Here is a 13,044-nt window from a genome sequence, read left to right as displayed (position 1 = left end):
GGTCAACTGAAAGCAAATAAAAGTTTCCAATGAGTGGATGAGTGATGGCAACATCTGATAGATTGCTGGATCTGTTGGGACAGTCATATTCAGTCATGACATTTGAAATGGTGACGAGTTATTACATGTGAATTTGCAAGTTGTCAAACAATATTTGACCCAGCATTTTTTTCTTCTGTATATATCAGTAAATTGGCTGTTAATCTGAAAATAATCTTGAACTGGCAGAAATACCAGTTAGTATCTGACATGTACATTTAATTTAATGTGTTGCAGTTGGATTTATCTGTGTCCATTGAATGATTTTATGTAGATGTCAGGTCAGACCAGAATGGTACATTATTATCAGTACAGGTTTGGTGACTGATTTATCAGATTGTGAAAAGCAGTTAACTAGACACAATGTAAAAGAAAAGTTTTTCATATATGTGTAAATTGTTTTATAAACTCTATTAAGACGAGGTGTTTTCCTAACTTTTTATTTAAAATAAATATGCCAATTTTGATTAATTCAGTTCTTACAGTCATTAAGTTATTAAGGCACGAGGTTTTTTTTTCTTATATTCTTTTTACTAATATCGATTAATTTACAGATTGGAGACTTGAGGACTCGGCTTGAGTATGCAGGAATCAGTGGTGAATCCTTGCTTGGATCGCCTGCCATGGTAGGAAATCAACAATACTGTAATTGCAGCATATACTTGCTTATAAGTCAAGTCCAACTGCGAAGAATGTAGATTCTGATCAGGGTCTGTGTTTTGTGTACTGATTATTTAAAGTTTAGACCCAGATCTCCTGGCACATTATGCAGTGGCAGATCTGGGTTTGTGGACTAAACTTATAAGCAAGTATGTACAGTACTGTAAATCAAAGCTATCACACTGATAATAAATTTCAGAAATTACCAAAGATCATCTGGACAATACAATCTTCATTTACAAATCATATATATACGCAGACCACTGAAGCTTTATATTGCCACCAACACACTCTTTGCAAGATCCAAACCCTGAAATGGATAATTTCACAAATGAAATGAAAACAGAAGGCAATGACAATGCATAATGAATGAAAATGATATTAGCAATTAATGCACACGGCTGATCAATTTTTTCCCAACCACTTGTCCCATTTGCGCTCACTTCTCCCAAAATTTCTGTCTTTTACCTAAGTTTGAGTTATTTTAATCAGCTTTTTGTTACTGTCAAGATGTCTTGTATGTGCTATTTCTTGCTCGAATATGGTAGCATCACTACTTTCATCAGGAAGAATTGGATGGAATTTACTTGAATTTAGACCTGTCCCTATCTTCTTCTCTCGCAAGACTCTATCAATTGACAGAGCAAAGGGTCTTGCCCTGAGTATATTCTTATTATTAGCATCACATTTAAGATCATTCTTTTCCTGCACACGGCATTTCCATACAAAAAATAGTTTTCCATATTGGGCTATAGTGTGTGCAGTGTTAAAGACATGTTATGACTCTATGGTCTTACATTTAGTGACGAAAAAGCAAAACCAACAAGTTCATTGAAATTCAACAAATGATTTATTTCCCTAGAAAACAAAGTGAAAGTTTAATGAACTTAGAGTATTTTGAGTTAAATTCTCAAATATTCCTAAAAGTTCTGTCCTAAGTCCAAAAGTATATAGTGTTTCAAATGAATTCTAGTTTTGAATTTGCTGATAAGCCAATAGTCTTGGATGAACTGATGTGCAGCAGTCTTGATGTCTCACAATTATATAATCAAGAACATCCTTGAATGTACTCACAATAATCCTAAAGTAGTGATTTTATCTAAAATGTTGGTGAGCACTTTGCAAATCCAATGAATACTTTTTACATGATTCCTCCCAAATTATATCTGAACACAACTAACAATGATTCTGCAAATGGAACTTATGGTTGAAATGAATAATTTTGATGATAATAACCTCTTATAAAAATCTAAAACAATACAATGACTGGTATGTGGGTCAAAACTTCACTTCCAGAACCGTCAAATTTCTTTTAAAAAACAAGACCATGTAACATCAGTAGAGAACCTATTTATAATTCACAAGCAAGACAAAACGCAGGTATGCCTTCTAGAACCTTCTAAGGTCAAAAGGCCATTTCATCATGTTTATATTATCTTAAAGAACAATCTACAATCATGGGCAACATTTAAATATTCAACACCTCCACTGATAAAGAAAATGAAAGATTTATACCATAAAACCTTCTTTTACAAATTAGTCAAACATTCATATGATCCTATAATAATAAAAACTAAGTGTTTTTATGTGGTATATTATTGATCTTTCTTGACTTTTTTTAATTATTTTTTTCTGAGTGCAGTAATGATTTCTTGTCAATATAAAATAGAAGTTTCAGTGATCATGATACCAATTTGTTTGGCTGATTATATGCCAGATAAAAATTATTTTATACTGCTTGTGAAAATAAATAGAACAGTCAGACTGATCTAATCCTATGGCCCTGATGGTATGTACTGTCTTTTATTCTAGTTAAACAAGTAAAAAAATTCCAAATCACGGGTCCAGGACAAGTTCCTATTTTCTTTTTTTAAACAAGATGACAATGGGCCATAACTCTTCCAAATTAACACCTGATGCCACCACTAGGTGTTGGAAGTTTTTAAGCTTTGCTTCTGTACACAACAGTGTACAGGATAAGCATTCTGTTAAAATCCAAACCATTTTGTGTGAAATTCAAGACATGAATTCAAAATTTTGGATTTGTTTGGATAATTACTGGTTGACATAAACAGGTGGTTTTACATTATTTTTTGATTTTGACAGATATTGTGTGAAATACAGGAAGTAGGTAACTATGATTGGGGAACCATTGGTTTAACCAATGTTAGATTTACCTGCAAATCAGATACATTTCCAGCAGGCTTGGTGTTCTGGCTGAAGTTCTGTCCAGACAGGGTTGGGTTATTCTTGTGGAATGGTAAACTTTGTAGGTTTTTTTTCTGTCTCTTATGAGGAGATAAAATTGGCACCAATTACCATCAAAGGCTACTGCTTCATAAATTGAGGCATCTTTTCAGAAGAGATATCATTCATAATAAAGATATACCAGACTTACTAGCCAATTGTTATTTGAATAGACCAAAATATCTGACCCTGCATTTTCCAAACTTGAATCTGTCCTGGGTCTTAGCATGGCTCAGCGATAAGTTTCAAACCATTAGCCTAGACCTCGCTAGGACTGTTATCATCCAAAACCTGTTTCCTGATAGCTTTAGTCTCAGCTACGTTCTCTTTAAGTTAACCTGAACTATATTCAGTTCCTATCAGACAGTTCAGCGATCATGACAGAATCTGGCTTCATGGACTAGAACAGGATACAATTAGTGAGCAATCATATAGTCAGCATGTGCTCTCTCTCTCTCTCTAATCTATAGATGAGTCATGAGCAGCTGCCATGCAAGATCCTGTTCATGCCATCAAGCACTAGTTTAATTGTAGATAGACACGTTGTGGAAACTGCACCAATTCTTCTCCCCGTGAAGGCGGGGAAGCAGGATACCACCCCTCAAACTGTCTTCGTGGTTTATGTGAGTTATATGCTTGGCATACTCTGACATCTCAGTTGATCAAACTTACCTTATGAGGATTTCAACTCATTAATTAGAGTGATCTCTGCATGCCTCACATTTGAATGCAGCATTTCAATGAGAGATATCATTGTAGTTACTGGCTGGCATGTAGAGTCAACCTTCTGGAGTTTTTATGTCATTTATTTACCATTGCAGAGACAAAATCTGCATCTGGTGGTCCTGTGGCTGTTGCCCAGATGACCGCAAGACCTTAGTAAACCAACACAGTCTTTCAGCTTTGCAAGATTTGCCAGTGAATTTTGATGCTAAGAAGACTTCACTAACCATGTTCTTAACCTGATAGACCAGATATCACATGGTCATAGACTGCGTTGCTTGCAGGAGAACAGACTATCATTTACATATGAAACCCAATCTTTCCTCCCTAGAAGGATACTTGGGTACACGTAGGATGCTAAACATTTGTTCCTTCTATTACATATTTTTTCATTGTAAACATGATAGGGGAATGTATTCAAAGGGGAAAGTAAATTTTACTGTCAATTATGTTTTTCAGAGAATGCGTACTCAGTCACTCACATTACTTGAAGACCCCCCCCCCCCAATCACTCCAATGTCCATTGGTTGAACTTAATAAACTGGTGTCACCTGTTGGTGGCAAGCGAATTTAAAATGCACAAGTTATTGCCCTATATCTACATGATAAAGACAAAAGAGACAAATTTTCTTCTTTTAGTAGGGCTGGATTCGAAAGGTAGCAAACTTGTATCCCTAACGTTAATGTGATTGGGTAATAATTCTTGGAGAAATAATTTACTTTAAAATGTACATTACACAAGAAAGGTCATAAAGAAAGTAAATAAAGGAACATTCACATGAAAGTGGAGGGTCAAATATAAGGCTGCCACAGAGTCTGTGGTAATTATTATTTCAAAGAGACACAAGTCAAATGTCACAACTAAGAGAAATTTTCAGCCTCATTTGATTAATAATTATCCTTGGCTTGAATATATTGACTCTGAAGGGAAAATCTTTTGCACATTTCGCAAACAATATCCCAAACTTGCACAGGACGGAAATTCAACCATTGTATTTGTCAGTAGAATGGACAAATTCAGGATTTATTCAAGCAAGTCTCATGACAGCATTATACCCCATAATATAAAGCATGTGCAGCACAGTACATGTGAATGCAGAATATGACCTAGGATGTATAAAAAAAATCCCTTAAGAAAACATTGACACTCGTATAGGAAAAGCCATTTTAAAACTAAGTGAGAATGAAATGAAAAAATGAGAGCTCTCCTTAACGGACTCACCCTTGCCATATATGAAAAACTATTTTTTGATATAAAATTTTTGTATACACTCCAAGAGAAGAACAATCCCCAACGTGATGCTAATTACAAGAAATATTCAGGGTGGGAGATTGTTTTTCTGAACAGATATTATTCAGAATTGTTATTATTCTTTGGATCTTTAAACATTCATGACAATATGATAGGATGGCCATTCTTGCCTTATTTATAAGATACAGTAAGATTTAATTACAATTCCAAATTTTATTCAGACTTACTCAGATAGTTGTGTCACAGAAGCAATCTTGACACCAGTATGCTGAAAACCCACTAATATTTCAACATGTATAATTTAAATGTCGAAGATATGTGGAAAAGTAATGTTGTAGATTCACTCCAGTAGCCTAGTTGTTAGAGTGTCCACGTCGGATGAGGGAGGTTGTGGGTTTGATGCCCGGCCGAGTCATACCAAAGACTTACAAAAATGGTACTAACAGCTGCCTCGCTTGGCATTCATCATTAAGACGTATGTGTTAGGACTGGTCAGCCTGGTGTCATTATAATGTGACTGGGTGGGACATCATGCTACATGTCTGCGGCATGATGCCCCAGTGCTAGACATCACTATAAACTGCCACACTGCAGACATCGTAGCGATATGACTGAATTTTTTTTAAAGCTACGTTAAAATTCCAAATCACACACACACACACTGTTGTAGATTCAGTCTTATTTTGTTTCTTTTTTATGCCTACCTTAAGTTGAAGGATTATATATTATGATGTTGTTAGTCGATCCATCTATCTAGCTGTCTGTTCATCGACCTGTCCTTTACCAAACTTTGTGGGTGACATGTAGTTGGCTAAGGAAGAAAATGTTGTGATTTCAGGTTTGAAATGTACTCGATTTACAGTTACCAAACATTGATGGAGGTTCTCAATTTGGGGGTCAAAAGTGATGGCCACTGTGATTGAAAGAAGAAAAATGTCTTTATATAACAACTTATGTTCTGCATCATCTGTATTTACCAAGCTTTGTGGGAGGCTTGCGTTTGGGGTAAGGAGACAGGTTACTGATTTTAGGACCAAAACTGCAAAGGTCAATGTCACTGTAACTGAAAGAAGAATTATTGTTTTGTACAATAACATTGTTTCTATATTGCAAATGTGGAACAAACTTTGTGAGTGGCTTTCATTTGTGGGAAGGAAGAGGCCTGTCAGTGTGGGAGTCAAAAGGTCGATGTCAGTGTTGCTCAGAGAAAAGGGGTTTTGCAAAATAACTTGTAATTTCTTGAACAGACTTCCTGGATTGCTTGCAATTAAGGCAATAAAGAAATTTTTAGATTCTAGGTTCTAAAGGTAAGATGTCATGGCTGTTGTAAATCTAATAAGAAGGAAATGGTTTCTTTATATTAATGGTTTCCATAATATTAATAAAATATTTACTTTAAGCTTTGTACCTTGAACAAAGGTGGGGGATCCTATTGGTCAGCGTTCTTCAGAGTAAACCATACCAAACTGGAGGACCATTAAACATACTGAGGGCATATAATGTGCCATTCATTGTAATCTTGCTCTGACAAAGATCTCTCTCATTTTCTGTTTTACTCTGATGGAACACAATATTAATGAAGTGCCTTGTATAGTTGTGCATAGCATCATATACATCGAAATCTGTGGAATCAAGCATCATATTTATTTATTTAAATGCATTTTACATAAACAGAAACTGATTGTATGACAAATTGTATCTGAAGTAGGCAAGCAACTCTAACATTATTTCATGTTACTGAAAAAATATATTATGCATGGCACTGTGGGTATGTTCCAGTGTTATATGTAGGCAGTTGTACCTTTAGTAAAGGAAACTAACTACATTGCATGGCATTTATATTGATTTTTTGGGGGGGGTCTATTTCTCTACCTAAAGCATTTTTTCTTTACTTCAGGCAATTTGACTATTTTTCAAGTATAATATTGATAACAATCAATTTTAGTCTGATTAATTTGAGATTTTGGGATATATTTTCCAGTGCTTTACATCATTCCAATTTCAGAACAAAATTCGGTTAACAAACATTTTTCAAAGAATATACTATAACAAATCTGTATATTGATATACATTATTATATGAGGTTGCTTCAAAAGTTAAAATGAACGCCTCATGACATAAGCTGCTCTTGATAATACACAGAAGCCTTGACATATCTTTAAAACATAGCATATTCATTCTAAATATGTACTCCAGAATATTATACAAGGTGTAATGTATTATAGCTAGTGTACTATGTTTTTGTAACCTCTATGTGCATGTGTGTGTGCAACTGAATTTTATGTACAGCTGTATATTGATAAGAACTTGAACAAGTTTAGTTTCCAGCATTCCTTGAAATCATTGACATTCCATGAAATTATTTATACATTCCATGAAATTCCGTGAAATCATTTCCATTCCATGAAATCATTTCCATTCCATGAAATCATTTGCAGGAGTTATTTCTCCTGATTACCCATCATTCTGCCATTGCTTTCTGCTGCATAACTTTACCTTTGAGTTTTGGGATTTCATCCAATTTGACAAGTAACTTTATGTTGATGAGAAGTTGAATGAATTGTGTTTCCAGCATTCCATTTGTTGATATGAATTGTTTCACCTGGATTTGTTTCCTCCTGACTTGGTTTCCATGGCATAACTTGACCAAGGATTGTAGGATTTCAACTAAATTCAGCATTCAGCATTGTATATATTGATGAAACCAGAGTTTGATTTTCAGTGTTCTACAACATTATTTAGTGGATTTAAAGCCATGCTTACCGTCATCATAAGAAATGGGATTTTGTGCATAAATTGCCAAGGATTCTTCAATTTGAACCAGATTTAGCATGTACCTAACATTGACATAACCTTGAATTTGCTTTGGTTTATTTTATTCGATGAAATATGTTACATGAATTATGGCCCCTAATTGTCTGTCTTCATGACTTTGGTTTTTGCAGCATTACTTAAGTATGATTGTTTAGATTTAAACTAAATTTGCTATCTTGCTTTTGTGTTGATGAAAACTTGAATAGGTTTCTTTTTCAGGATTCCATTTTATCATTTGGATGTGCTATTGCCTTTGATTGTCTTTCCATGTAGCTCTGGTTTCTGCAGCATATTATCTTAGGAACATAGAGTTATCAGGTACCTTCATTTTGATGAAAAATTTAATGTGCAGTTTCAAGACTTTGGTTACCAAAACAACTAATGACTCTCATTCTGTTAACTATTGCAGGTCACTATAGTAGCCAAACAGTTCGGATCAGAACTTGTTCCTTACAAGACCCTGGAAGGTGATGAGCTGGAAATGCTCTACTATGGACAGTTCTCTCCAAAGGTGTGTACTTGTTCACATTTTATGTATAACTCGATTTGCTGGACATATGTCAATAAATGAGTTAATATGTCAGTTTCCTAGATTTGCATGTTGGATTTTTTACACATAGTGACAATAATTATCCATTTGTAGTTATCCAAGTCTTGGTGATTTCCAGATTGCTTAGACACTATAGCCACAAGGCACAAGAATGTTGAGGTGTGAAATCTTAATATATCCTGAATTGATCAAAATCCTACAATTCAAGGATTCCTCTCCCCACCCCCACCAGTTCTCAAGGGCTGCTTTAACAATGTCATCCCTCACATCATGTGATTTGCAAGTACTATATGCATTGTGCCAGCACATACCCAACCATTACAAAAGTACTGTGTAATTCTATAAATATAGCCTGAGCCTAAAATAAACTAATGAAAGAAATTAGCAACAATGCAGACTTTTATTAATACCAATCTGTGCTTGTTTGGGGACATTGTCAGATAAAACTTTATTACTGGAATTGAACAGATATGTCTGACATTTAATTGTTATATATTTCCTTAAACTACAATATTTGCCTTTTGAAAACTTGGTCATGAACAGAACCTTTAAGGAGTAACATTTCTTTTTAAGGAAACACTGTTTCAAGTGTTTAATCCTCTGCAGTTTCATTCTTGGTCAGTGTAGATCCTATGAAAGCATGCTATGCACATGTCCAGATAGTATGTCCCTTTGCAATATCTATTTGGTCATCATATACATAGGCTTGCACTTAGCAGTACAAAGCAATATCATGAAAACCCTATGGATGTTGTACCAACATTGTCAACAATGACGTATATAAAAACAGAATCTTCTCAAATAAGAGGTACATGACATTAAAAGAACCAATCCCACATTGGGTGAGTTGCAGCATCTAGATCAGCAGTGCTTTGCTTATTAAATATCCAGCAACTGTAAGCTTATTGTACAGAGAGGGGAAAGTTTGAATTTTTAACTGTTTCTGTGCAACATCATCACTTATGATATTATGTAATGTTGACAAAATGCAGTAAACATGCAGTGTTACATGTGATAGACCAGTAGGTGTTCTATTCTTCACACCTTGTTTAAAAATGTTAGGTAATGTATTTGCACCTGTTCACCAAACATTGTCCTTGAGTATGATAAGCTGCCCACCCTGTTATCCCTGTTGACCGATTTTGAACCTCAGCCTTCATGTGAAAAGAAAATGTCCTCTTTTGTGTGCATCAACCATGACAATGTATATGTAGCATTCTGATTATTGACACTGGACTGTATTTTGTTTTCTTATTACAGGAGATATTTGATATGGAGATATTTAAAAAAGAGAAAAATCATAATACTGTGTTGACCTGGGGAATCAGATTTGGAGGCTTCTTATTGGTGTTCTTTGGAAGCTCACTCCTCGGTAGAGACGGCAAGTTGTCAGGACATTTTTTTTATGCCAGCATGATAGTTGTAGAGCATATAATATTAGCCTTATCTGACAGTCCATTTATTCCTCTATCTATCAACACCTTAGTTAAGTTTTATGTTTCAGTTAGTTTCTTCTTCTGATTACTTTTGTGTTTCATTAATTCATTAACCCCTGGAGGTTTTTGTCATTTTAGCCTGAAATGCGAGTAGAAAACACATTTTGTGGGCTATTTCTGAATACATCCCAATACATCGACTTCCAGGAGATTTCCCATTAACCTAATGCCTAGTTGTGTTAAATACATTGTTTTTCATTGGCTATTTCGCTTGCGCATGAGCAGAAGGGTAAAAGTTGGAGTTCTTTTATTTTTTGCTTAACGGACCCATCATTTTCATATTGAGACCTCTCTTTATTCCAAATGCCCATATTATCCTACCTTTTGCAAAGGTTCACCTGTCTTTGTGCAGTTCAGACCGGTCTGCCTTAGATCTGAGGCCAAATATTTTTAACTCGGACACAAAATCGAATTCCGACCATGGACGAATTTTGGGTGGAAAAAAATTGGATCCAAAAAATTAGGTCTTTCACTCTGTATTTTGCAGTGCAACTAGAACTTCAGATTATTTGGCATCATTGTAGAGCCACATCTCTCTACCTTTCTTTAATACCACCCACTTTAGTGTATCGTACATGACCTTGACGCTACAGAGCTTGGCAATAGACTACTACCTCCTGCCGCGTAAACGTGGCACCAGGGGTTAATGAGTTAATGTATTTCTTGTTCTAGAACAGGCACTGTATTAAAAAAGAATCATCTGACTGAAGTTTCACAAATTTATCAAACTCTTATTTTAGATGAGATTTTACTTCATTTAGCAGATAAATGCAGTGATAACATACTTTATATATCATATGAGGTTTAGTTTGCAACAGGGAAGTAGAAATCTCCTGTATTTGATTGTATGCAGTCTTCTGATTACAGAATAAAAGGAGTTGAATAATTCTTGTTGTAGAAAATACTGAATTTGTCTTTGTCAAAAGAAAGGGTATGCTCCAACTCGATCATATTCGGCAGATAATGTTACTCTCTATCTCTCTCCATATGTCTGTCACACTTTAAGTTAAGTTCTGTATATGCACCATATACATGCTGTAAATCATGTCCAACTGCATACAAAATAGATCCTGATGTCCTGTCATATACTATGTAGCTGATTAAGGTTTGTATTTTTGTTTTACTGATTACTTCTTACAAACTGCAAAAAACACAGATCAACTGGCAGATTATGCAACAACAGAATGAGCTGGGTCTGTGCAGTTTGCAGTTGATTCAATACATAATCAAGTACATATGATAGGTCACTTTTTAGGCACTTTAATGTAATTGTTCCATATGAAATCAACATTCTACTAAACAACATATGTAAACATGAAAGTGAACTAATAATGTAATTTTCAGTGAAGCATACTTTTGTGTTTCTGGTACACGAAATATTTTTTATTAAATGAACCTTACATGTAAAGACAATTAACACATACTTCCTGACAATCCTTACAGGTGACTGGATACCAATTGCCAATGCGTGTATTGTTAGTGGAGAGAATTTGATGAGCCAGGCTTCAATTTTCAGTGAGCATGTTGCCATGGGAGTGAATTATATGAATCTGATGACACTGCTTTTCTCCATTGGTATATCCTCCTTTTATATTGGATTGAGCATCATCATTTACAGACCTTTACTAGGAGTCTGTATGATGCTAATATGCATTTGCTCATTCGCCTTGTTTTGTACTGTGACCAGGAAACCTAAAGACGACTAGTTATATTCAAGACTGTAATATGAAAATTTGCATTTGTATTGTGTGTGAGAGATGTTTCTTATCAACAGTTCTTTCAGCTTAACCCTTTACCTCATAGAGCATAGTGACAAAGTACAGCTCGCTATACACAGAACACAGGTTACCTAGTCGACCGCATACGCATAGCTTGCCTGTGAACTATTAAGCAATGTAGTGTATGTTACGTTTAACAGCAATTTTAACCATTTTACATTTTTGGTACACATCTATTACATGTGGAACAATTTAAGAGTAAAGTCCGATTGTTATAGCTGTGTAATTATTTATCACGGAAGAATTTGTTATGTGCTTTAAAATCTGGAGAGAATTCGTTCACCGTCATGTCAGTGAGGCCGTGTGACCAACCGTAGAGCTGCCATTTCTCATACTCGAAATTTACAAGTTTTTCATATGTGTCTACATCACAAAGTCATCTAAATTTGATAATTTATAAAAACTAATTGCAGCCTATATCAATATCAGAGCCTTTACCTAGGTTATTGAATATTTCATAGTTGTGATTATAATCATGAAAACTTCATAAGTACTGAATGAAATCCGCGACCGCCATTTTGGAGAGTGGAGATTACGACCCAGTTACTTTAAATAGCAGATATCGACCAGTACATAAACAGTGACCACGTGATCTGACGTAATTGTCATTCACAGAAATGAATGTAGTATCTAATAAGGGGTTTTCCCCGAAGGTGGCGCTACGAAAACCGGCTTAAAATGGCCGTTGTTTACAGCAGACGTAAAAAGGCGCTTCTATGGGACTTTTGTAGAAGCGTCAAAAGTCGCTTCGATGCGACTTTTGTAGAGGCGTCCAAAGACGGTTGTATGAGGTAAAGGGTTAATCAGTATTCATTTGCTACAATAGAATGTAATCCAGATTATTATTTATAATTTAATTGTTTTTGAAATAATATAATGCTAATGTTAGAGAATCGATAGTAACAATGATTATTGTATGATTTGCAGCATTGCAAAAAATAAATTGACATAAACATGTGTTCTTTCATTGTTCATGTGGAAGAGTTAAATAAAATATCTAGTATTTATAATTACATTTCATCCTTGAATTTTATAACTGTCTTTTTTTATAGAAATTATATTCATTGTTATGCTCAGTAAATATGAGTAAGTTAATTCATTTTAAAGGGAATAAAGTTGATTTTTTGTTGATTATAGAATTTTGTATTCTCTTTCATGTAGATTACAATGGATACTCTTACTATATGTCTCACCTTAATTTGGTTTTGCATAAAGACCCTGTTGAAATATTTGTTTATCTATATGTTAATTATATTTAAGAACAACTATGCTGATAGTACAATTTGGCTAATACACCATTATGTGCATACCACTTTCTTATTTAATTTCAGTGATTATCTTAATATTGTGTTTTAGTAATGAGAGGCTGTCAAAAAAAACTTTCCTTTTTTATGAGGAATCCTAGAAGTATTACATTCCTACCAAAAATATATCTCTACCAAAGAACCATGATAGTAATATCCATTCCAAGGTGATTCATATAAA

At 34.6% G+C, this 13,044-nt stretch overlaps 1 protein-coding gene across 4 annotated transcripts in view; it reads left to right on the top strand.

Annotated features, from left to right (window-relative positions):
* LOC149799581 (transmembrane protein 43-like) overlaps positions 1–12,698 on the top strand; it is a 56,391-nt gene extending 43,693 nt beyond the window's left edge. For 3 of the 4 annotated variants that reach the window (XM_089958919.1, XM_089958916.1, XM_089958917.1), the window contains exons 9-12: positions 594–665; positions 8,145–8,246; positions 9,546–9,666; positions 11,225–12,698. In XM_089958919.1, coding sequence (XP_089815045.1) covers positions 594–665; positions 8,145–8,246; positions 9,546–9,666; positions 11,225–11,487 — 558 coding nt within the window. In that variant the 3' untranslated portion in view covers positions 11,488–12,698. The remainder of the gene's footprint in view (positions 1–593; positions 666–8,144; positions 8,247–9,545; positions 9,667–11,224) is intronic. The other variant, XM_089958920.1, reaches the window with a different exon arrangement.
* Positions 12,699–13,044: the final 346 nt, after the last annotated feature.

The sequence above is a fragment of the Sinohyriopsis cumingii genome, chromosome 5 (assembly GCF_028554795.1).
Source record: "Sinohyriopsis cumingii isolate HCF-2022 chromosome 5, ASM2855479v2, whole genome shotgun sequence".
NCBI classification, from domain to species: domain Eukaryota; kingdom Metazoa; phylum Mollusca; class Bivalvia; order Unionida; family Unionidae; genus Sinohyriopsis; species Sinohyriopsis cumingii.
Note: the sequence above shows the minus strand (reverse complement) of the source record. Positions and strands in the feature narration are given on the sequence as shown.